This window comes from Rhinoderma darwinii, chromosome 5, assembly GCF_050947455.1.
Source record: "Rhinoderma darwinii isolate aRhiDar2 chromosome 5, aRhiDar2.hap1, whole genome shotgun sequence".
Taxonomy (NCBI): domain Eukaryota; kingdom Metazoa; phylum Chordata; class Amphibia; order Anura; family Rhinodermatidae; genus Rhinoderma; species Rhinoderma darwinii.
The window spans coordinates 92,602,352-92,628,349 of NC_134691.1; the positions used below are offsets into that span (position 1 = coordinate 92,602,352).

A 25,998-nucleotide genomic window follows, 5' to 3' on the forward strand; every position below is an offset into this window, starting at 1 on the left:
TTAAATTACGGCTTTCACATTCTCACCAGTATTAGAAACCTGACAGTAGGAATTTGATTATGCAGCATCTCCATTTTTCATGTGCTTTAATTTCATATACAAATGCAACTGAATAACTATAGAAAAGAACCAAAAACGATGAACAATACAACATATGATGTCTCTTGAATGATGCACTGTGCGAAACTGAAGGTTTGCATGAGGAATAAATAAAATGGTTGCCCATAGCAATTAATTAGATCACTGCTGCGATTTATGGTGACTGCAAACTGTAATAATCGTAGTGCGTGAAATCATGAGCACTCCTTGCATATGCTAAAAATCCATCTTAGTTCAATTTCTCTGAAGAGTTCTGAACATTGAGCTACTGTATGACCATCTGTTGCAGAGGGGAAGCAGGTAGTGGAAAATGTGCCCATGGGCAATTATCTTAAGATATTGTTTTATCTGCTTACAGCGAAGAGATAACATGAAGACATAGGCCGTCGTGGGAGGACAGCAGAGAAGTGACTGTAGGACACTGGCCTGAAACTTATGGTGGCCATACGCAATAGATGAATGAAATGGATTTCAACATTTATTTCCGTGGGAGATAAGCCCCCAAAAGAGGAGTCTGGGAGCGGCTTATTCCCTTCTCCAGCTATCTAAAGTGTATGGGCAGCTTAAAGAAGACCTATCACTCGATCATATAAATTGAACTGGTTAACTGACCTGACCTGAGTAGCGCTGTCTCTATATGGCCCAATGTGGTGTTGGTTCCCTATAGGCTAATTTGCTGTAGTTAGCTAACGAGGTGGAGCTAGCTTCCCTGCCTCTGATGCATTCAAGGCAGTTTGAGTGTAGTTCACTCCCTGTTGGCTAACTACAGCAAATTAACATGGCGGGAGCCAACACAACAGCGGTTCATATCTCTGGAAAGCATGAGTCTAGGAAGAAAAAAAACAAAAAACAAACAGCGCTATTCAGGTCAGAAAACCAAATTTAACTTATAAGGCCTAGTGACAGGTCCTCTTTAAAGGGTGTGTATACCTTTGAACCTGTGTTTTTTTTTCTTCTTTTAAATGTATGTCTAATGGGATTAAAACATTTTTTAATTTGACATTAAAAATGTTCTTTACTTTTTGTGATTCAGCTTGATCTATGTATGGTCTATACATAGAAGCTGTATAGCTCTGCTGGAAGCTGAATCAGTCAGTCTGCTGCACCGACTGCTTGGCTAACAGTGACTTCTGTGTGCCTCTAACACAGGCTAACCCTAAGGGCTTGTCCACGCGTAACGGAATTGCTGCATATTTTGCATCCGGAATTGTGGACGGAAAATACGAAGCAGAATACAATAGCAGCAAAGTGGGTGAGACTTAACAAATCTTATCCACATGCTGCATAAAATTTCCGTGCAGGAATTCCTCTGCAGTGCGTATTTTTCGTACCGTACCATGTCAATTCCTGCTGTGGAAAGTGGACTGAATTGCTGCGTATTTCAGGTGAGGTCACCATCTCCCAGCATTGAAAAAATGCAGCAAAATCCACACCATTTTCTTCAGCAAAAAAAAAAAAAACGCAGGAAATGGTGCGGTTTTTCCGCAGCATAATTTCTGCTATTTTCTGCGGAATTGCTGCAGAAATTTTCAGCAGCAATTCCGTTACATGTGGACAAGCCCTAATACTGATCACATCTTTGTTCATGAATAAGATAGGATCGGTTATTAGGGTTATCCGGTGTGTTGAAGGCACACCGAAGCCGCTGTCAGATAAAGTCGGTCCAGCAGATTGACGGATTCAGCTTACAATGGAGCTATACAGCTTCTATGTATAATGCATACATAGAAGCTGCATAAAAAAAACCGTAAAGGAATTTTTTTAATAAATGTCAATTAGAAAAATGTTTTTAATCACATTACACATACATTTCATTAAATAAAAAAAAAAAAGAAGGCTACTAAGGTATACATAGCCTTTAAGGTTAACTATTATCTACCTAAACACATAAGTAATAAAATTAGTCACAAAAAAATTATAAAATTAAGATATGGGCTCATCAGTATTCTTATATTACTTTTGTAAAAAATACCAACCAAGATGAACAAAAAAAAAAATGGGCAAATGCAACAACAGCTCTCTTTTCCTAAGAACAACAGAGAAGCCTGTATCATGTGAAAACAAGACAGACATTCCTCTGCTTTTGGAATGAACCTGAGCGCGCCTGGCAACTTTCCATGATCCAACGTCACAAATGACTTAACAGAACATAGTGTTCTTGGCACTAGTGCAAATATGTGTTAGAATCTCGATCAGAATGAAGATTCATATACATTTTCATATCAATAAACGAAGAAAAACAAAAATTAAAACTGAAACAAGAAAACTCAAGCAACTCAAAAAATCAGTAGAAACGGTCATGGACTGGCACAATTTATGTGTTGTCTGTTTCATCTGCATAAAAGTAGACGTAACCCTTCCAATAGGGCATAAGGAGTTAACCTGCATGACTAGAACCGAGAATACATATTGAAGGTACAAATACACCCCCCCCCCCCCTCCTCCAACAAACATACACCCATTCCCTGATCCTCCTGTAACCTCCCACGTTAAACCTAGAAAATTCCAGCACACCTTGCAGATACACAGAGAGAGACAGAGGTATCTGACGCCAGAAACAAAGCACTGACTCATTTCCGGGCCCTGAAGTTGCAGCCAAGGAATATGCATAGAACGCGGCTGTCACGCTATCTTCCGCAGGCACAGTAAAGTCTTATTATTTACCCACATGCTGACTTGGATCACATATCTCCAGCAAAATCTGATAAAAATCTGAATTTGGCAGTAAAGAAGATTGTTATGAATACAACGTGCAAAGTTTGCTAAAAATATAGTCTAGTTTAATGTTCAATAAACAGTCACCTAAAATATCCCACTGAGCACTTGTATGCCATCAGATGACAAGAGCCATTATCATGCACTACCATTGGTAATATGATCCAGCCTTCATCAAAGAACATTTTACGTACATGGTGTGTAAATGAGTACTCGAATGTCTAAATAGTTCTATGTTCCTTCATGTTTCTTAACAGCTTCCCCTGTTGTCACCTGTACTCGTTTGTATTATATCTTTCTAGATGGGCTATTCTTTCTTAACCCCTACCCCCTGCTTGCATTCTGGGCCCTAATGGCCAAGCCATTTTTTACATTTTTCCATTGTCACATTCGAAGACCTATAACTTTTTATTTTTGCGTCGACATAGCTGTATAAGGTCTTGTTTTTTGCGGGACGACTTGTAGTTTTTATTGGTACCATTTTGGAGTAGATGCGACTTTTTGATCACTTTTTATCACATTTTTTTAAAGTCAGGATTAACAGAAAACAGCAATTTTTCCATTGTTTTTTATTTTATTTATTACGGTGTTCACAGTGCGGGTTAAATAATGTAACAGCTTTATAGTCGGGGTAGTTACGGACGTGGCGATACCAAATATGTGTCACTTTTTTGCTTTATTGTGTTTTTTTTTTTTTAATAGTAAAGCATTTTGTAAGGGGAAAAAGTGGGTTTTTCATTTTTTATTTTTTTCACATTTTTTTTCAACTTTATTCAACTTTTTTTTACTTTTATACTAGTCCCACTAGGGGACTTCACTATGCGATCCTCCGTTCGCTATTGTAATACACTGCAATACTTTTGTATTGCAGTGTATTACTGCCTGTCCGTTTAAAACGGACAGGCATCTGCTAGGTCATTACAGGCAGCCATTCATTACAGGCAGACCTGGGGGCCTTTATTAGGCCTCCGGCTGCCATCGCAGACACAGACACTCGGCGATCTTATCGCCGGGTGTCGGTGGGATGAGAGGGAGCTCCCTCCCTCTCTCCAAAACCACTCAGATGCGGTGCTCTGTATTCAGCACCGCATCTGAGGGGTTAAACGGGTGAGATCGATACTTATATCGATCTCACCTGTTCGAGCAGGGACGCCCCCAGCCCTCAGCTGCCTCTGGCAGCTGAGAGCAGGGAGATTTCACGGCTCCCTGCTCTGTTTACTTTATTCTAATGCAGCGCCGTGGAATAGCGGCGCTGTAGAATAAAGCCCATTAATGACCGCCGTGAAAAGGCTAATCGGCGGTCATTAAGGGGTTAAAAGAGGAGGTTTTTAAAAAATATGAAGCAGCTAAATTTTTCATTCCTTCTTCCTTTATGTATATTAAAAAATGGGCATAAACGTGACAATGGAGAGCAGTTAAAAAAAATGAATTATAAGTCTATATCCTATAGATAAGAAATGCCATAAATGTTTTATTAATGCGGTTCAACTACTGTGACTTCTACCGATCCTGAAAACAAAGGTCTCATGTCCCCAGTTTGCAGAGAAGATGCATGGCCACTTTCCATTAAACTCTGTGGGAGATACACAAACAGCCAAGCCATATATCATAAGCGTTTGTGGTGGAATATAACGGAAACCAAATGCAAAGAAACGTTTATCCTTCTATCTTCAGGACCTACTCTCCGCGTCCCCTAAAAACCCAAAAGAAAACCACTGCGCAAATGCGTGTTGGACCGTAAAGGAACATTGTACATTTCCTGACTTGGAAACATTACAGAACAATAATATTAAACAAAGTATGCAGTTCTGAGGCTGGGGATGATCAACCTTTCTTACTGCTCATATTTACCCCCAAAAACTTTTTGAGTACATCCACATATACTGGATTTGCAACGGAAAAAAAAAATCTGTTGCAGATTTCACTGCAAAGTCCACGATGAATCGGATGTTTTACATGCAGATTTTGTTGTGGATTTGCCATGCATCTCACTCTATGCACTGCAAAGGGTGAAATATGCAGTGAAGATCCTGAACATGAATTTATTAGATAATGCCACAGTGCCCTCTGTAGATAGTGCCCCACACACCCCACCCTGTCGACAGTGCTACACTCCCCTCCCTGTAGATAGCTCCATTGGGGCTCTCTCTAGAAGTGGAATCCCCAGCCAAAGCGTTGCGGACGCTCTGGCCGGGGACTCCTCTGCGGGAGGGGCCCTTGGCGTCACTGTCCATATATGGACAGTGACGTCAGGGGCCACCTCTAGGAGCAGAATCCCCGGCTAGAATGTCAGCAACGCTCTGGCCAGGGATTCCTCTCCTGGAGGAGCCCCTGACGTCACAGTCCATATATGGACAGTGACGTAAGGGGCTCCTCCAGGAGACGATTTCCCAGCCAGAGCATTGTCGACTGACATCACTGTCCATATATGAGGGAGCCCCAATGGAGCTTTCTACAGGGAAGGGTGTGTAGCACTGTCGACAGGGTGGGGTGCGTGGGGCACTTTCTACAGGGGGTGGCTCTATCTACAGGGTGCTGTGTGCGGCGCTATCTACAGGAGGGTGCCACTTGCTACAGGGGGTGTGCGTGGAACTCTTCCTTCAGCCTGCTCTCTGCTATCCCGAGGATGTCTCGGTAGCTTTGGTGCCCCGCAGGCCTCAGATGACAGCCCCAGGGGCCGCATGTGTCCGCGGACCACATGTTTGAGACCCCTGTACTAGACTTACTGCTTCCAATAAAATGGCTCGAAACACATGCAGCAGTTGCAATGGTGTAAATATTAATTTCATGATCACAACAATTCCATGAGTCAGCTATTAATTATTGATGGTATAAGTAAATTTTATAATTTAACGTAAATGTGTCGCATTGAACATACTAGGTCTACATAATGTTATAGCGCAGGAGCCAAGCAGATTGATATATAATTTAATGGGAAAAGATTCAGTATAACTAGGAATATATTAATTTAAATCTATGCTCCCTCTGGACTTAGAGTACAGTGTGGGGTCTCAATCTGTGATTGACAGCCGCCCCAATGGTCATAAAGAGATAGCTGTCAAGAGTACAGTTGGCTGTCTCACTTACTGATTAAGACCAGGGGGATCATATATTTAAATCAATATATCCCAAGATGTACTAAATCATTTCACAAAAAGCTATATATGAATCTGCTCAGCTCCTCCTGCTCTATAATATACTCCCTGCAGACAGGACAGTCTGTTCAAATTGCCTCAATTTATGCCTTCCACTAGCTCTTCATTGTCGCAATCTGCTGCCAGAGACTAAATTATCAAAAAAAAAAAAAGAAAGGAATGAAGGACATTCCTGGAGAAAAAAGACCTGCACTTTGTGTATATCTGTAATGACCAAGTCTTCCAAATTGTAATTTCACATAAACAAGAGAAGAACTTTATAATTATGTAGCTAAATGCTAGTATGTCAGTTGAATAGCTGTTTGTTCCAGGAAGCAATTAACAAGCAATAATAAGAAAAATCTAGGTTAATACAGATTAGCAACACATCATTTTAACAGAAAGTCTAATGACATCACATCACTTATACAAATTTAGGTCACATGAATACACAACAGATCTGAAAATCAGAACTAACACATAACAATCTCAATGACTAACCTGATCTATAATCTCCCAACCACAGTGACGGTGGACAATTTGGATTTCAAGATAACACCTGATATTTCAAAGTTGAGGCAAAGACTCATACTGCTAATCAGTGGCGTAACTACCGAGGTAGCAGCAGTAGCGGCTGCTACGGGGCCCGGGGCTTGAGGGGGCCCGGTGGCGCCGCTAGCAGCCGTTATGGCTACTACAGCGGTAGCGTCGCTACTGTGGGGCCCGCGACGCCGAGCCTTACACAGGCCATCTCATGCCTGTAGGTGTCGCTAGCACCGGAGGGGGCCCCAGTGCTAGCGGCAGCCAAATACATGAATGGCCGGGCATGTTCCGTGCCTGACCATCCAGTGCCTTACAATGACACTGATTGGCTAGCGGCGCGATGACATCATCGCGCCGCTTCCATGCTTGGAAGGTGCTGATTGGCGGGGCAAGTCATTCTGCCCCGCCAATCAGCGTCATTGGAGGACGCTCGTTCAACTCCTGCAGACATGCTCAGAAGAGAGCATGTCTGCATCGCCAGTGAACAGCGTGGGAACCGGAGAATGTGAGTATGTCAAGTTTTTGTTTTTTTTCCCCTCATAAAAATGTGAATGCCATTATCTATGGGGGGGGGGGGGGGTCATCTTTATGTGGGCTATTATATATAGGGGGTCTATATGTGGGGCAGTAGCTACAGGGGGGGTCTATATGTGGGGGTGTGGGCCATTATATACAGGGGGCTCTATATGTGGGCCATTATATACAGGGGGGTCTATATGTGGGGGTGTGGGCCACTATATACAGGGGGCTCTATATGTGGGCCATTATATACAGGGGGGTCTATATGTGGGGGTGTGGGCCACTATATACAGGGGGCTCTATATGTGGGCCATTATATACAGGGGGCTCTATATGTGGGCCACTATATACAGGGGGGGTCCATATGTGGGCCACTATATACAGGGGGGTCTATATGTGGGCCACTATATACAGGGGGGTCTATATGTGGGACACTATATACAGGGGTGGGTTACCTGTGGGGCACTAGCAACAGGGTGGCTATATGTAGTGCACAGTCTACAGGGGTGGGCTATATGTGGGACACTATATACAGGGGGAGCTATATGTGAGACACTATATACAGAGGTGGGCTATACGTGGAGCACTAACTATAGGGGAAGCTATATGTAGGGCAGCACGGTGGCTCAGTGGTTAGCACTATTGCCTTGCAGCTCTGGAGTCCATATGTGGGCACTATCTACAGGGGCTTCTATGTAGGTCACTATCTACAGGGGACATGTTGTGTGTTTGTGACAGTTATATTTAGATGTGTTGAGAATTTTAACTTTGTTTATAGGTGCAGAAATGTTTTAAAAGTGAGAAGCTGAAGACATCTAAACGGAAAACTGCAGAAATGGGTCATGGCCGGGAGAAATCCATCATAGATGTCTGAACCGGAGGGAGAAGAAAATAACTAGAATCTGAGACGTCACCGGTGAGTCACTTAATGTAAATGTTTATTCTGCCTCTAATCAGTATTGTAGTCACTGTATGATCTGCAGCGAGATGATGGTGATAGGATTTTTTTTGTGAAACCGCATCTCCCAGCATATCCTTACCATTGTTCCGGCCATGCTGGGAGCTGTAGTTTTACGCCGTACAAACTTATACGCAGTGGCGTAACTACCGCTATAGCAGCCGTAGCGACTTCTACAGGGCCTGCAGCATGAGGGGGCCCGTGCCACCCGCCGGCACGGCCCCCTCCCATGGCCGCAGGCTCCGCTAGCAGCCGCTATGGCTGCTACAGCGCGACGCCACTGAAGGGGTTGTTCCTACAAAAGACATGCATCCCCTATCCACAGGATAGGGGATACATGTGTGATCGCTGGCAGCGATGAGGAGAACGGGGGACCGAAAGTCCCCCCTAAGTTCTCCATGACAAACCTCGGACTTCCGGGGTCTGTGTCGGCAGCTCCGTAGAAATGAATGGAGCGCCGGTCGCGCTTGTGCGCATGCGTGACCAGCGCTCCTTTCATTTTTATTGAACTGCGCAGACGCCGGAAGTCCGAGGTTAGTCATGGAGAACTTCGGGGGACTTTCGGTCCCCCGTTCTCCTTATCGCTGCCAGTGATCACACATGTATCCCCTATCCTGTGGATAGGGGATGCATGTCTTTTGTAGGACAAACTATAGGACGTTTTTTTTTGGGGGGGGGGGGCTATATAGCGTTATCTACAGGGGGGGCTGTATGGCGTTATCTACAGGGGGGCTGTATGGCGTTATCTACAGGGGGGCTGTATGGCGTTATCTACAGAGGGAGTCTGTATGGCGTTATCTACAGGGGGGCTGTATGGCGTTATCTGCAGGGGCTGTGTATGGTGCTATCTATAGGGGGGCGCTGTGTGGTGGAATCTATAGGGAGGCACTATCTACAAGGGGGGGGGGTTGTGTGATACCCAGCAGAGGGGGGGGCCCCAGTCAAAAGTTTGCTATGGGGCCCAGTCTTTCCTAGTTACGCCCCTGCTGCTAATGGTCTGGCAAAAGAACTGCCAACAAAGAGACTTACAAAGCAACAAACAAATCTAACTGGTTTTCTAATGTGCCTCTATTATAAACCCAACAGAATCGAAGTACAGTGAAGTATTTAATGTGATCAAAACATTTTAGACCCAACATGTTCAAAAAATACTATTGCCATTTTTGAAGGAATATCTATTGAGGCCAATAAATGCACTGAATCATGAAACATTCTGCCGATCCCCAGATTTGAACAGAGGTCATACAGATTAGGTAAAAGTTGTTTTTTGACTCAATAAAAAAATTAGAAAAATAGAAGAAAAAATAAAGAGTCTCTGTACACCCTGCCCATATCCAAACTTCTGATCTTAGGGCCCATACACGCGACCGTGCCTGTAATCACAGCCCACGAATGCGGGCACGGCAGTCTGCTGACAGCCACCCGCATTTTCGGGCCGTGCTCCCATACAAGATATGGGAGCACTACCCGTAAAACACAAAAAAACGGACATGCTCCATAATTCCCGGCACAGTCCTACTGCACGGACACCCATCCATAGATGGCCAATAGAACTGAATGGGTCCGTAAAACCGCAAACCGTGTTACGGTCCGCGGTTTTACGGTCGTGTGCATAGGGCCTTAAAGTAAAAGGTAAAGGGGGTTGTTCCTCATCTAGACAATGGTCTTCTAGAGCAGAAAGCCACTAAAAAAATAAAAAAATAAAAATAACAAAAAGACTTGCTCTGGAGCACACTGCGTGACAACGTATTACATGGTCACCATTTATTTGAATTGGCACAGTGTAATAAAATAAAATGTGTGGCTGCCTGTGGCTTCCCTGGGAAATTGCTCATCAACCACTGGTGCCAGTGAGATATCAGTCTGTCTTTTTAGTCCTAATGTTGCCCATAGACATGAGAAGAATCATTCAGTCAACAGAAATCTCCACTGACGCAACCATAAACTGTAGTTTAGTGTATATGGCCAGCTAAAATAGAATCAGCCGTGGCATGGAATAAATTGTGCAGTGGCCTACTTCTTTCATGGACTTTCATTGAAGGATATAAAATGAGATGGGTGCATTTGCAGTATAATACAATGATTAGCATTGCTGTGTTCCGGTCAGGTGAAATCTGTGGCTTAGTGGTATAGTAAGATTGCTTTCTATACTTACAGGAAGCATCTGTGCTCTTCTGTTGGGCAATCTGTGCATTCTCACCCAGATGTAAAAAACGTTCCTCTTTAATTTCTGCGTGGATCACTTTAGCAAAGAAAAAGTTTAAAGGCAATAGACATTTTTTTTTTTTTTAAATCTTGGAACACTTTGCAGAACAGACAATGATCTGCAGAAGCTCTGGAATAACAACTTGTTTCCCTCCAATACAATTAGTATTTCCAAAAATTGTAACAAAGCTGGAAAACAAAGCTTACCATATAACGCATAACATTAAAGCTATATTCACACGAAAGAGAAAAAAAATGGCCATTAAAAACTGATCAATTGTCAGTTTTTCATGGCCGTTTTGCATCAGTGTTTCTCCAATTTTTCATCCGTTTCCAGACCATCTGTCCGTTAATGGCCGTTTCACATCCATTTTGCATCAGCTTTTCATGGCCGGTAAAAAAAACAAAAAACTAATGAATTTCATTTGTCAGGCTTTTTTGGTCCCAACCCCCTGAAAACACCCAAAGGAAGGTCATTAACATGATTGTTTCACAGCCCCCATGTATATGATGCCACACAGGCCCCCTGTATATGATGCCACACAGACCCCCTGTATATGATGCCACACAGACACCATGACGCGACACAGCCCCCTGTATATGCCACACAGCCTCCCTGTAGCTCAGGGGTCTCAAGCACACGGCCTGCGGGCCGCATGCGGCCCCTGAGGCTGTCATCTGCGGCCCGTGGGACACAGAGCCGCTAGTATCGGCTCTGCTCCGGTACTCTGTGAAATCCCTGACATCGCTGTCCATGAATGGACTTCCCCAGAGCCTGAGTCCCAGGCAGAGCGCTATTATCGGCTCTGCTCCAGGACTCTGTGGAATTCCCTGACATCGCTGTTCATATATGGACAGTGTTGTCAGGGTCTTCCCCAGAGCGGAGTCTCGGGCAGAGCGCTAGCATAGGTTCTGCTCCGGGACTCTGGAAATTCCCTGACATCGCTGTCCTGTCCACATATGATGTCAGGAGCACAGCTGGAGTCCCAGTAGGAGCGCTAGTAGCGCTCTGCCCAGGACACCAGCTCTGGGGTTGCCCCTGACATCTCTGTCCATATATGAACAGTGATGTCAGGAGTAGAGCTGGAATCCCAGGCAGGGTGGTAGAAGCGGCTCTGCTCCGGGACTCCAACTCTGGGCAAGCCCCTGACATCACGGTCCTATACTAGTGCTCCGCTCTGGGCACCGGCTCTGGGGTTGCCCCTGACATCACATTCCGGTCAAGGAGGATCCCCGGACGTCACTGTGTATGAACAGTGACATCAGGGGCTCCTCCAGCAAAGGAATCCCTGAGGGCTCTGTGGCAGTATCTGCAGAGGGCTCTGTGGCAGTATCTGCAGAGGGCTCTGTGGCAGTATCTGCAGAGGGCTCTGTGGCAGTATCTGCAGAGGGCTCTGTGGCAGTATCTGCAGAGGGCTCTGTGGCAGTATCTGCAGAGGGCTCTGTGGCAGTATCTGCAGAAGGCACTGTGGCAGTATCTGCAGAAGGCACTGTGGCAGCATCTACAGAGGGCTCTATGGCACGATCTAAAAAGGGGCTGCCTAATTTTGACATTTGTGTGTCTGCCAAACGCTGCCAACTGAGATGCCGGACTGCATTTAGCGACACTTAAACTGTAAAAGTGGATTGTTGAAATAAGCACGTGGAGAAATCTCGCAAATTTCCGATAAGTTTAAACCTAGCGCTATTATTATAGTAATGTAGTATTATAATAATATAGTGTTATAGTAGTTCAAACAACGAATGAATTAACAATAATTTTGTAATGTATCAAATTGTAAAGTAATGCCGGCCGTCAACTTCACATTTTTCTATATGTGGTCCACTTAAAAGGCCGAGTTTGAGACCCCTGCTGTACTGTAGATGATGCCACACAGACCACCACCCCCCCCCCCCTCCCGTAAATGCCACACAGATTCCCTCTATATGCCACAGAGATCATTTTTAACAGTTCAGTTATTACATGTATTGACAGATGTTAAAAACGGATCCATTGACTTCTATGGGGGCCGTCTGGCCGTGAAAACTACCAAAAATAGGACATGTCCTATTTTTTGACGCCCATTATTCACGGGCCGTTAAAAAAACGGCCGTGTGAATACACCCATAGAACATCATTGCTCTGAAAACGGCCGTGTGACGGACGTTCAAAGAACGACTGTCACACGGCCGTTTTTCACTGTAATGTGAATATAGCCTAAATAAATATATTGCAGACTATTATAAAATACACATTGGTTTTGTTAATATTTCAATTATAGCATCTTAACCCTTGGGTCAATGTTGTATTTACAGCTCACACTGCCCTAGGCACTAAGACTGATTACGCCCCTGTTGGGGTGCCCGTACACAATGTGACTGCGGGGTGGTAGTGTGTCACACCGCCGAGAACTGCATGGCAAAATCGTATGTAGATTTACTCGCGAATTGCAGTGTTGTTGCGATGCAGTTTTCGGATGCGCGGCTTGTACGGGTGAAGAACATTAAAACCATGTGCTTCACCTGTACAAGCTGCGCTGCCAAAATCATGCAACTTTAAAGGCCCATTTAAACGTGACAATTAACGTCATGATTCACTTGCTTCTGAGCAATCGTAAGGAAAATTGGCCAGTGTTAATGGAGCTCAGCCATCAAATGATCGTTTACTATTGATTATTAATTGTGACGCCATTAAAATAATAGTTATTGGTGGAACCATTGATAAATGTAAATACCATGTGGGTATGTCCTGGTGTTCAATGTTGTGGACTGTGTTCCCCAAGTAACTTACAGGTGAAAATCCTCAACATGCTCATTTTTTTAAAGGAATTTTTCTGCTATCTGTGGATTGAAGACCCCATTCCCATCTATTGGACTGTAATTTGATGAAGATTTGCAGTGCAGAATCTATACCACAAATCCACAGCAAATCTGTGGCGTCTAAACTGGGACACAATTCTGAGCAACATAGGAAAACTATTAAACTTGCAGCAATTAGGCGAAGTGACATACGACAACGAAACTTCGAAAAAAGCCACAACTAAACATGACAAGCCTAGTCCATACAGCACATGACCGGTCACTGCCAGGTCCCATCACGGACATTATATGAAGAGCAATCATATATGAGGCTGTGTCTACAAGTCGCGGTCAATTTGTTTTTTCTGCCGATATTTTCGAGAAATTGCAAAAACTCAGTTTTTTGTCAAAACAGCCTAAAACAAGAACCTGGCGCATCATGGATAATTTAGGAGCACATGAGAGGAACAACAAAGGTCCCTAGAACACTGGAGCTATAACGGACTGCCCCAAGAGACATTTCTTCTAAGGCCATGTTCACACCGCATATTTCCAGGCATATTTTGGCTCATATTATACGACAAAATACTTGAAATACATCTGCAAACAGCTTTCTACTGTTTTCAATGGGACATACGCTATGAAGTTCATATAAGGAATATTTTTACACCGCTGAATTAAAAAACGCTGCAAAAAAATAAAGTGACGTTACTTCTTGAAGCTGTTTTTTCCCATTGAAGTCTTTCCCATTGATGCTTCAAAATACACTACGAAAATAAGCCTCAAAATATACTTCAAATACACTTGCAAAATTTAAAAACGCTTTGAAAATCAGCTAGCACAATGCCTGGATTTTAGAAACAGTTTTTCTTGGAATCATTCTAGTTTTTTTCACACTGTAAAATATGTTGTGTGAACATAGCCTATGGGTAAGGTTGCTTTACTCTGATCTGCTGTCAATTCAGGTGTATTGTACCGATGCAGTGCAGCTAGAAGTTAGCAGTTCCGTGCCCACCCCACGTACAGCTCTTCAAAATATGTGTAAGTAGTGACTTCCTGAATCTTCGGCGGCAATGCTGCTGACTGTGCGTAGTGCAGGGTGGGCTGTGCAATGATTAGTGGAACAGCAGACTGAAGCACCCGTTTCTCCCCCAAAAAGTGCTCACATTTCATTTCGGAAGAGATGGAGGAGCATTGCGTATCTCTCTCTTGTGCCATGTGGCCCATCGCCCACAACCCCCCCCCCCCCCAAAGATGGCATATTTACTAGTAAGTCTCATGGGAGGCAGGGGGTTGGTTAAAAAAAATAAATATATATTTCTACTACTTCTACTGCCAATGCCCCCCCCCTCCCCCGCAAGGCACCGCTCTAGGTACTAAACCTCCTGTGCCTAGAGGTAAATACCACCCTGCCTTGGACTATCAAAGGGTTATCAAAAATGTGCAGACTTCTGCTATTCAATAGTGTTTACTGTTAGAACGTCTAGCTTCGGATTTTGGAGTCTTGTTCGTCCTATGTCTCTCGGTACAGGTCTGCACATGCTTATATAGAGACTATAATTAATAGCAAAGCACCCAGCAGAATGTATAGAATGTGTGTAGGTGATGGTGAACTTGTAAACATTCCCCTGGGCTCTAAAGCATATAAGGACACAAACATACCTTAGCACAGATAAAACTAGCAGGAAACAGAAACACCTAAAAAAAAAAAATTATACAATAAAAATCATGAATGGCTATATATTTCTTCAATGCAGCTAGCTGCTTGCACAGGCAAACTGAGCTTTAGTGAACTTTGGTCCCTAACACAGAAGAAACCTCTACACATGTCATGCAGATGTCCTCATCAGTGACCTCAGGAAAGCACTTTCTTACATTAAATGTGACCAATCAGTGTTTGAAACTACATGGGTCCATTCTTCGAGTGAGGCTCACAGACATATGAGAAAACGACTCGCATAGCTTCAAAGGGCAGCAAACTGGAGATTAAAGGGGAAAATTCAGATATGGGTGATACTTTAATTCCCACTGCTGAAGTTCCAGGAGATAAACTGCAGAACACAGATAGGGGCGGGGGTCGCGCATGAATAATGTGGCTGGAAAATTTGTTTGTATAAAAATGATAAGAAAAGAAACCTACATTGTTCATGAAAAAAAACGCTGCAAACAATCATGTCAAAATAAAAAAATTATAGCCGTAAAACTAAAGGGAAATATTCACACGGCAAATGTTTAAGGCAGAAAAATTTGTGGTGGATTTCAAAAGAAAACCCTGTTTTTTTTAAGCTGATTTTGAAGCGTTTTTCAAGTGTATTTTGAAGCGTATTTTTATAGTGTAAATGGAAAATTAGCTTGTAAAACGTTTCACTTTTAGGAGGTGCGTTTTGAATTCAGCAACGTAAAAATACGCCCTATATGAACAACAGTGTATTTCCCATTGAAATCAATGGAAAGCAGGCGTATTTCAAGACTTACTGGAGTGTAATATTAGCGTTTTTTGCTCCAAAATAAGCTATGTGAACATACCCAAATATGTATTAGAAATGGCTAAGCTGCGTCTGGTTCTAAAGGCTCAAAGTACCTCGTGCCTCAACTGGTTAAAGTATACTGAGAAAAAAGTGAAATTTGATTGTGCTCATGGATCTATATGTGCAATAACTGTGAAGTCTGTGTGCAGATGAAAGCTACAATACATTGGTCAGCCATATTATCTCTCAAGCGGCTGATTTCTTGGTCACCTGGTCACTCAGAGGGTCCGCCTCCTCCCTTTTGTGTGAACACACGGCTTGACTGAATCTTTGCCTGTAGAATGTGTTACTTGAAGTGTTGTCAGTAACCAAACGATTATTTAAGAAAGACATGTCAGACAGAACAGAGCCTTCACTCTTATTTGTAGCCAATATACGCTTATCAGGCTATGTATTTATAAAGTGGAAAAAAAACAACAACTGAGAAATGCAAATCTATAGTCGCATCAGTGGGGTAGGGCGGGTAACCTTTTTGTGTTTGACAGAATGAGGGGCGTAGCTATAGGGAAATGCCCCTCTGCCACATAGTCCATTTAAAGCAGACATGATCTAAGCTTTTGATTACACAGAAGACAAATCCTCATGTTACTTTCAGCAAGCTCTCATGCGATGCATCAATTAGACATCTGAAACTAGTTCAGCCTTAATGCTTATACAGGGTTTCATAGACTCCAAGAAGACTTATTCTATTATCATATGAATAGCACAAACTAGAATAAGCATGTTATACAGATTAATCTTTGGCCACAGATTTATCGTCGTGTATATAGTGCGGTTTACAAATGCAAATAAGCCTTAGGAAAATGCTAAAGTAACTAGGTCTACACAGGTTGAATATTTTAGGGGTAGTTTACGCTACGTAATCACTGCGGATTCTCCGCAACGGATTTCATTGCAGCAAATCCATAGCATAATACAGTAGCAGCAGAGTGGATGAGATTTGAACAAATCTCATCCACACGCTGCCGAAAAAATGTTTATAAATTGACAGGGGCGGTGCAGCTTTTACATTTATGATTCGGAATCGCTGCTTTTCAGTTGCAGGGTTTCACCATTGAATTCAATGGGGAGGTAAATCCCACAACAAATAGCAGATGTTGCCATTTTTGAGGAAGGAAAAGCTCAATTCAGAAAAAAAAAAAAGTTATATTTACCCAGATCGCTCTGCTTCTGCGTCCAGCCTGGCCTCCTGGGATGATGATTCATCCCATGTGACTGCTGAAGTCAATCACAGGCTGTAGCGGTCACATGGGATGAAACGTCATCCCAAGAGGCCATACTGCAGGACATTAGAGGGATGCGTCGCCATGACTACGGGTAAGTTTAAGCTTTTTTTTTTTTAATCTGCTGTTTTCTGCAGCGGTCATTCCTGACGAAAAACTGCACCACAACGTAGTGCTGTTTTTTTGGACGCAACTCACTGCGGGCTCCAGGGCGGATACGCTGTGTACCTTTATGCAGCGTATCTGCCCTGAGTGAACATGCCCCAAGGCCCCATATGCACGACCGTGCCCGTAATCACAGTCCGTGATTATGGGCACAGCCGGCTGAGGACAGCCACCCGCATTTGCGGGCCGTGCACCCATATAAAGTACGGGAGCACAGTCTGTAAAAAGCACAAAATAGGACATGTCCTATCTTTTGCGGAGCCTTTCCTCGGCACGGACTGGTGTCCGTCGGCCATAGAAATGAATGGGTCTGTAATTACGGACGAAATCTACGGTCGTGTGCATGGGGCCTAAGAAGGTAAATTAGTGAACACAAAGAATAATATGGCCTGTGGGAAGTTACTTGCCATAAGCTTTTGTCACTTTTCCAAGTATGGCTTTGTTCACATCTGAGCTTGGGCTCCGTTCCGTCGACTACTCTATTGCTTCCGGCAAAACGACGGGTTTGGTGCACAACAGACACAATCGGAAACCATGGGCACCGAATCTGTCACCATTGAAATCAATGGTGATGGAAACGGAAACCTCTGGTTTCCGTCTGTGTCAGTTTGTGTCTGCTCAGGGTCCCGTTTTGACGGAAACCTCCGACGGAACATCAGAACCGGGACCCCGACGCAGATGTGAAAGAAGCCTTAGTTCAATACTTAGAAAGGAGTAACAAAAATATTAGTTTAAGAGAATTAACAAAGCGAACATGCTCAGTTATAATGCAATTCTAGCATTTACACTGTATTTTAAAGCCGTTTTTTGCCAAAACTGGATGCAGATCCCCCAAAAAGTATAAAAGCTTTTAATTGTACAGATGTGTCCTTGTTTAATTATCTTCACACATCCCAAGCTGTATGGCATGATATGTTAAACATGTAAAAATAAATGTATACCTCTGATGGATGCCATCCATCAGTCATCTGTCGCCCATAGACTACCATGTTAAAAAAGAAAAAAAACTATACGTTTAATATAAACATTTTTTAATGGATGGCGCAAGATTATATCGGGTTGAGATCATGAATATTTTTAAGAACTTAAAGTAATTCAAGAAAAGCAAAAGGGTGGACACTTCTGTACATCTCCTAAATGAAAAAAAAAAACTGCAAAGTGTAAACTGGGTCTCATTCCACAGGCTGGCAGTGAATAAAGACTGTACAGCAAATAAACATAAAAAAGGGCTGACCGCACAAATTTAAATGTTTAAACCATGGCAAAATATTGACCGCTTCCGCCCATGAGTCTGCTCCATACTCCCCCCCCCCCCCTGCGCCACGACTAATAGTTATGTCACGGTGGGGGAGGGTGCTAATAACTAGCTAATGAGTAAACAATACCACATATAGCACTCGCAGTGGCATTTCTGCCAGCCTAGCACATATAGTTCTACTGTTCTTATTTTATATGTATAGAATAGATGATTTTAGGTAATATTTTGCAACACTATTAAAATAGTATAAGTATTTATAAAAGTGATTTAAAGATGTTGGTTAAATATCCTAGGATTTCATCATTAAAGTTAGGCGAGCAAACATTTTTTATAAAAGCAGAGATTAAATAAAAATATAGTATGCTTATGTTACTATAAAGTTCTTTTTGTAAAAAGTGACAAAATCCTGACAATACCCCATTAAAAAAGTGAATGGAGTTGGACAAGATTAGTCAGGATCCATTTAAAACAGATCCAGCATAGCATAGCTATCATGACTCCTTTAGTCATGACGCAAATGTGAACAGAACCTTAACCCCTTAATACCGAAGGTGTTTTAAACCTTAGTGACCAGAGCAATTTTCGCAGTTTTGCTATTCACAGATGTAACGCAGTATAACTCTGTATGTGTTATGTATCGATGTGAATTTTGCACTGTTTTCTTGGGACATGCAGTGCTTCCTTTTTGTGGTATATATGTATAGGTAACATTTTTGTTACTTTTTTTTATAGCCGTGGAAAGACAGAAAAAAAAGAAAAAAAATTTAGATTTTTCATCATTTAAAATGTAACAGTTTGAAAATAAAAGTAATTGTATCATACAAATGTTTTGAAATATATTTTTTCATTTATCCTGATCATAAGGACACCTGACTTGGATGTGTAGTTTATTTTTTTGACCAGAAATATAGTATAAAACACAAGTGCCCCTTTTTTCAATTGCGCACTAAAATGTCTTAATTTCATTTTTTACACCTTGGTAGTAATGTATGGGTAATGGACTTGAAGTCCAATAAATAATGGTAAAAAAACATTGTGTTCTACAAACTAGACACTCTAAAGTCTATTTCTAGCGGTTCAATTTCTGTTTTAACCCTTTACACTTTTTACAGAATTTGTCCAAACTTGGGCCAAAAAAAATTTATTTGTATTTTTTTTACAAAAGTGTCATTTCTTAAGCCATTTCGAAACACCATATGACATACTGGTAAAAGTGACACCTTTCCACATTCTGCTATTTCTCCCGTGTACGGCGATACCAAATATGTGTGTCTAATCTATTATATGGACCCATTATAGGGCATATCATAGGAGTCCATTTTGGCTTTTGGAGGCCTTTTTACGCCAGAGCTGATTTTAGGGAACCACGCTATATTTGCCGTGGTACTGCAGGTCATTTTGACAAGTATAAATGTCGTGCTAATATTCATCTAGGGGTATAGTGAGTATTTTTAATAGGTGGAAATAAATTAAAAATAGTTTTTTCCAGAAAATACTGTATTGCTGCATTTTAGTGAAACATTATCCAATAAGCAACCCTCCCTTTTGGTTCTCTCTACAAAAACAGTGTGAAAGTAAATGAGTTAATAATGTGGGTAATATCACGGTCTTTGCCTTCATAGATTCTAAAGGCAGATGTGTAGCCTGTACCGCTCTCACAGAGCTTGTAGATTTTAACCCCATATTTTGCTCTCTTTGAGGGGATGTACTGGCGGAATGAGAGCCTGCCTTTGTAACTCATCAGCGATTCATCCACCGCTAGGTTTTTTTCGGGGCTGTACACCGGCATAAATGACTCCTCCAAAATTTTTATCAGGGGCCTTATTTTATACAGGCGGTCACTGCCTGGATCACTACGGGGAGGGCCTGGTGATTGTCGTTAAAGTGAAGGAGGCGCATTAGCACTTCATATTGGCTTCTGGTCATGACGGCTGGAAATACAGGTGTGGCATGTGTAGGGCTTGTTGCCCAATATGACCGGATTGAGGGCTTTTTCACCAACCCCATGTTGAGGATGAGCCCCAAATTTTTTTTACGTTCGCCAGTATTTGTGGGGTGCCACTGCTTTGCATAGGAGAACGTTGGCTTTTCAGCATACAGATTGGTTTGGTTAACAACCAGCTCCAATAGTTCATCTGTAATTAATATTTTGTAAAATTGCTGTAAAATTTTCCACATTAATATTTATCCCTGGTGTGGCAATAAATTCTGGGATATTAGGGGAAAATGACTCTGTGGGTACCCACTCAATATATTCTGGGGGAATAGAGTGGGCCGTGTCTTGTGGTACTTCTGCGACATGCCCTGTGCTTGTGGACTCTGCAGCGACACTTGAATTGCAGAAAGCGTATCACTGTCGTCGCTATCACTGGTAGACAACATTTCTACCTCGGACGCGGTTTCTGTATCGCTTTCATCAGAGTCAGAAATTAACATGGCGTATGCCTCTTCCACCGTGAACCTTCTATGGGCCATTGTAATTACACACACGTACAACAAAGACTGTAACCAGACGCACACGCAGACAAATTTATTATTTTTTCTTTACTTTTTTTTTTACAGACAAAAATACACGGACGTCACAAAAGAACGCTTCACAAAAAACTGATGTCGAACAAACACGTATATAACTTTTTTTTTTACATATATATATATATATATATATTTTTTTAACTACACAGACGTCAGACACGTACGCTACACAAAAACCCTAGGATAAACCTAGACTAAACCTAGGCTAACCCTAGACTAACTCTAGAATAGAACCTAGAATAACCCTAGACTAACCCTAAGGGCACGTTCACACGTGGCGGAATTGCTGTGGAATTCCGGTGCCGACAGTCCGCAGTGGAATTCTCCAGCAGCCGTTTTTTATATTTGTTGCTATACATTTTTAGGAAAGTTAGTTCAGACGTTGCGAAAAACTCCGCTGCGGATCATAGGCTGCGATGCAGAATTTTCTGTCCGCAGCATGCACTGTCTGTTGCGGAGAAGAAGTGGAATTTCACTGCGGATTTCAGCCTTTGCAATGCAAAAACTGAAATCTGTGGCAAGCCCGCTGTGTTTTCTCCAACGTCTGAACTACCTGTCAAATATGCAAATGTTGGTGCAGATTCGTTACGTAATTGCCCCGAATCTGCACCAACATTTATAGTGGAAAAACTCTGCCACGTGTGAACGTGCCCGAAGGATAACCCTAACCTAGGTATACAATTGAAGTTTATATAAAGTTTATATATTAGATTTTTTGTAATTTTGTGTCTTTGGTGTCACAGTAAAATTCTCTCTCTGTCTTTTCTCATACAGAGAGTGTTCGTTTTTCATTTTGTGATCACTGTGAATGGTTCCCCCCTAAACCCCAATCTACCTTTCTCGGTTTCTGCTGCCTCCCGGCTACATTGTAATTTCCGACCATATAATCAAGAAAACAGCGTAATTCCCATAGAAGTGAATGGCAGTTACGGAAGCAGCGTAGCACACGAGCTACGCGGTTTCTGTAACTGTCATTTATTTCTATGGGTGTTAAGGAAAAAGCGTATTTTCTGACCATGTAATCAGGAAGTGGCCCGGGAAGCAGCAGGAACCGAGAAAGGTAGAACAGGATTTAGGGGGCCCCGTTCTAGAGATAGGTGTGGGACCCGCATATATCTGACATTTATGGCACATCCTGTGGATATGCCATAAATGTCCTTGATGGGAAAACCCCTTTAAGGCTGAGTTCACACGAAAAAATTTAGCTCGCGCCCATTGAGCGACACAGGCAAAAACGCAGCGAAATATGCATTATCTGCCTCCCATTAATGTCTTTGGGAGGTCAGAAGCGTAAACGGCCAAAGATAGGGCATGTCGCTTCTTTTTCCCGCAAGCTTTTTTTTACAGCTCGCGGGAAAAAAACGCGTCCGCCTCCCATTGAAATCAATGGAAGGCATTTTCGGCCGTTATTTGGCGCGTTTTCCGCGGCAAAAAAATAGTCAAAAACTCTGTGTGAACTGGGCCTTGGTTTGAACAGTCTAACTCTATAGTAACATTAGCATGCTATGTTTTTATTTCATCACTGTATTTTAAAAACGTTTGCTTGTTTTGATAGTTTGCATAAAACTCTTATGATGAAGTCAGGAGGTTGGACCCCCAATGATAATAATGTTATAGCATATCCTAGTGATATGTCATAACATTACAAGATTAGAAATCACCATGAAGGAAAGTTGTGAGAAATTATATGGACATGTCAAAGAAACAGAAAAAACGATGTACTCTAACACTAAATACATAATTATAAACTGCAGTGGCATAAGAACACAATGGAGGATTTCTTAGTTGATTGCAGATAAATGGTTTGAAATTTGTCTCCCTCTGGGGGAATAGAAAAGTATTACAGCTTCATCTGGTTTGAGCAATACCAAATACAGGAAACATTACCAATGATTACATTTTTGGATTAACTTTATGGATTACAGTAAAAAAAAATAGACGCAAGGTGAAAGGTGATGTACTGTAGAAGTGGCTGAAACATATTTCAATGATAAAGTCAAGCAGCATAGTGATTTTCTGACCTCATTCTCACCTCAAAAAAGATTCCTCTGTACCAGCCTGTCACTCAGCAAGCTCATGTTTATTGTACTAGTTTTTATTGTCTCATGTTATGTATTAAAACCCTTCTGTATTTCATATGTACAGCACCATGGAATTAATGTTGATTTAAAACAAATAATAAACTTAATTCACCAGCTAAAATGTATCCGGTGAACGTGATTATTAGATTGGCGAGGGGTAGATGTAAATTGGCATCCTCGATACCACACCTCGGGCACTAAGAGTCCGCTCCAATATCAATTCTATAGCCTATGAATAAAGTAAATAGTCGCTGGGCCTCACAAATAGATAATGTAGGGGTAGAGACTAGAACTTCCGTCCGTTGATCAGTAGTGATTGGACCTAAACCTTCTCTTTGACACATAAAGAGAATTGTTACAAATAAGCGGAAAAAAGTTGTTTGTAAATACCAGAGATGGCACCCCGCATGTCCCCAAAAGCACAAATAAAATCCAGGAGTGAATGGGAAGACACCAATATGAAGGTACCCCTAGCTTGTGTATAAGCAGGTTTTAACTGTAACAATTTATATATATGAAAAAAAAAAACATAGGGAAGATCAGTCACTTTTAAGCTGGTCAAAACCCTAAAAGATACCATTAGTTTGAACTTGCCCCAAAAGCAATATTCCCCATCTCCCCCAAGAGAAACCTTCCAGCCTGAACAACTCCAGTAGTTTAGAATTTTACCATAAAACGGGTAAATGACGCGAAGTCAGACAATTGCAGCAGTTCCTTCACTTTTTCTCACTATTTTTTTTTATCAACTTAATGGTGGGGAAATAGTTTCTGTGTCCTCCCCTAAGGCTCAACTCCAGCACCGATATAGGAGATAGGGATGCACGATGCATCGAAACTTCGATACTGTTTCGATACTTTGCATCCCTAAACGGTTCGATACCGCTATTTCCTGTATTTCGATACTTCGCTGCGCAGCCGCACAGCTCAGTATAGTAATACATGAATGTATGAGAGCGGAGCTGCAGCCGTGTGATACAGCCATTGCTCCGCCCCGGAGTACTGATAACAAGTGCCGCGGGGTCAGGATGAAGAGACGCGGCCACCGCTGCACTAATGAGCGGCGGCACAGAAGACAGAACATAGCGGGCGCACTGCAAACACCCCTATGTTCTGTCTTCAGTGCCTGAACCGCCGCTCATTAGTGCAGGGCCGGCCGCACCTCCTCATGCTGACCGCGCGCGCACTTCCTGTCAGGAGCGGGGCAATGGCTGTATTACACAGCCGCGCTCTATAACGGCGGAGATCAGAGAAACCTCTCATCTCCGCCGCTATTCTCCTGAATGCTGTGATCAAAGCTGACTGCAGCATTCAGGAGAAAATGAGCAGGGGGGATGCCCCTTGGATCGCATCACAGGGAATTCCTGTGACGCGATCGAGGGCCATACCATATATGGGCAGACAGCCCAGGGTCTATTGACAGACCCCAGGGCTGTCTTACCATATTTCTTGTTGTTAGGGCACAGGTTAATGTACTGGCACATATCTGATATATGTCAGTACATTAAAGTTTAAAAATAAAGTAAAAACAAAGTATTGTTAAATTTAAAAAAAATACGCATTCACCTTTTTTACAATAAACATTAAAATAAGTCTCAATACATAAAATATTCACACATTGAGTAAGGGCGCGCACAACTATTTTTTTGCATCATTTATGATGTGTACGCTGTAAAAAATAAATAAAATAAACACTGCCTTCTTTCACTTATTAATGTGAGGCGCGAGGTGCGATGAATTTAACCTCCATGTTCCTCACATTAATAGTAATTAACCCCATCATGTACCTCGCACATTAACCCATTATGACTGAGAAACAGGATGGGATTAATTACTACTAATGTGAGGCGCATTCAAAATTCATCACACGTCGCGCCTCATCAGAAAACGGAAGAATTTTTTTTTATTATTACTGTTGGCAAAGTATCGAAATTGGTATCGAAATCGCAATACTAAACGAAGTATCGGTATCGAAGTCCAAATTCTGGTATCGTGACATCCCTAATAGGAGATAACCCAGAATATTTGACAATCTCTTATTTAGGCATGGTTCACATTTCACTTCAGCCCTACATTTAGCATGTACATCGGGAAAGCTCCCGACAAACACCCTAAATATGCCCGTAGGGCACCATTAGCCCAACTGATACCAAGAGGGTCTTTTTGGCTTCCATTAGGATGGAATAATGTAGTAGACTACGCTATTCAATCCTGAGCGATCCTTGGAAAAAAATTATACTGCTGGGTTTTTAATATGGGAGCCTATGTGTGATGAATGCCAGGGGTGGAGTTCTGGGAAGTGCATTATGAAGCAATTGGCCCAGGGATTGCGGCCCTCGGAAAGCCCCTGACATCACTGTCCATATATGGCTGCCATTACAGCTACAGAAGATGTCACTCAGCCTATACAAAATCCTGAACAGCAAATTTAATTGGTTATGCAATAATATGGTTAATATGGCATATTTTTAGCAAGAGCGGAAAACTAAACAACTTGCATTTGCAGGTGATATTTCGATTATCAGTACAATGCTCTTTACATTTCTTTTCTTACACAATATTTGGGTTCTCCTTACAAATAACTCTGAATATCATTCGATAATATTCAGATCAAAAAATGTAAACTACTATATAAAAATGTAATGCAATCAGATTCTGTTGTCTTGATCCATCAGCTAAAAGTTTATCTCATTCATACCAATAGAACACTACTGCCCTCTGCTGTTGCATTTATACATTTCATTATATTCATTTTGTAATCAGATTTTTTTTTATGATTCCTAGCACATAAGAGAATAAATGTTGTGCCATAGCAAAAAAATAAAAATGTTTATAAAGTCATCATCTGCTATCTCAGAGCCATTTCCAAGAATAAAAATATCATGTACTTGGCAAAGTGGCAATCCTAGTCTAGATGTAGCGGTTTGAAAGCAAGGGATACAGAAATGTCATCATTATCACTTTGTACAGTGGATTAGCCTTTAGACTAACCATCCAATTAATATGACATAGTTTATATAAATATGAAAAAATAAAATGGAAAAAAACCTAAAAAAGGGACATTCATTATAGTTTACATATTATTCAATCTAACTATCCTATACAAACTCCTGTGCAGACAACAGTCAATGTCAGCAGGAAGTGGGGTTACATAATAAAAACCACCATCGTCCTGGACAATAGATTATTACTTATCTATTGTTGTAAGATAGGTAAAACGTCACCCCGTTATAATCCGGCCGCCATATTAGTTCTGAAAATTT

The 25,998-nt window shown here is 42.0% G+C and overlaps 1 protein-coding gene and 1 long non-coding RNA gene across 5 annotated transcripts in view; one reads left to right on the forward strand and one right to left on the reverse strand.

Moving 5' to 3' along the window:
- The window catches only part of SPIDR (scaffold protein involved in DNA repair), a 551,620-nt gene that overhangs the window by 490,899 nt on the left and 34,723 nt on the right, over positions 1–25,998 (reverse strand). For 2 of the 4 annotated variants that reach the window (XM_075826267.1, XM_075826265.1), the window contains exon 6: positions 14,614–14,649. The exons of the other annotated variants lie outside the window; for them this stretch is intronic. In XM_075826267.1, coding sequence (XP_075682382.1) covers positions 14,614–14,649 — 36 coding nt within the window. The remainder of the gene's footprint in view (positions 1–14,613; positions 14,650–25,998) is intronic. 4 annotated transcript variants of the gene reach the window in all.
- LOC142651490 (uncharacterized) lies at positions 6,946–14,186 on the forward strand. Its single transcript, XR_012847631.1, has 3 exons — positions 6,946–6,996; positions 7,789–7,926; positions 12,979–14,186. It is a non-coding gene; the product is annotated as an uncharacterized LOC142651490 (long non-coding RNA).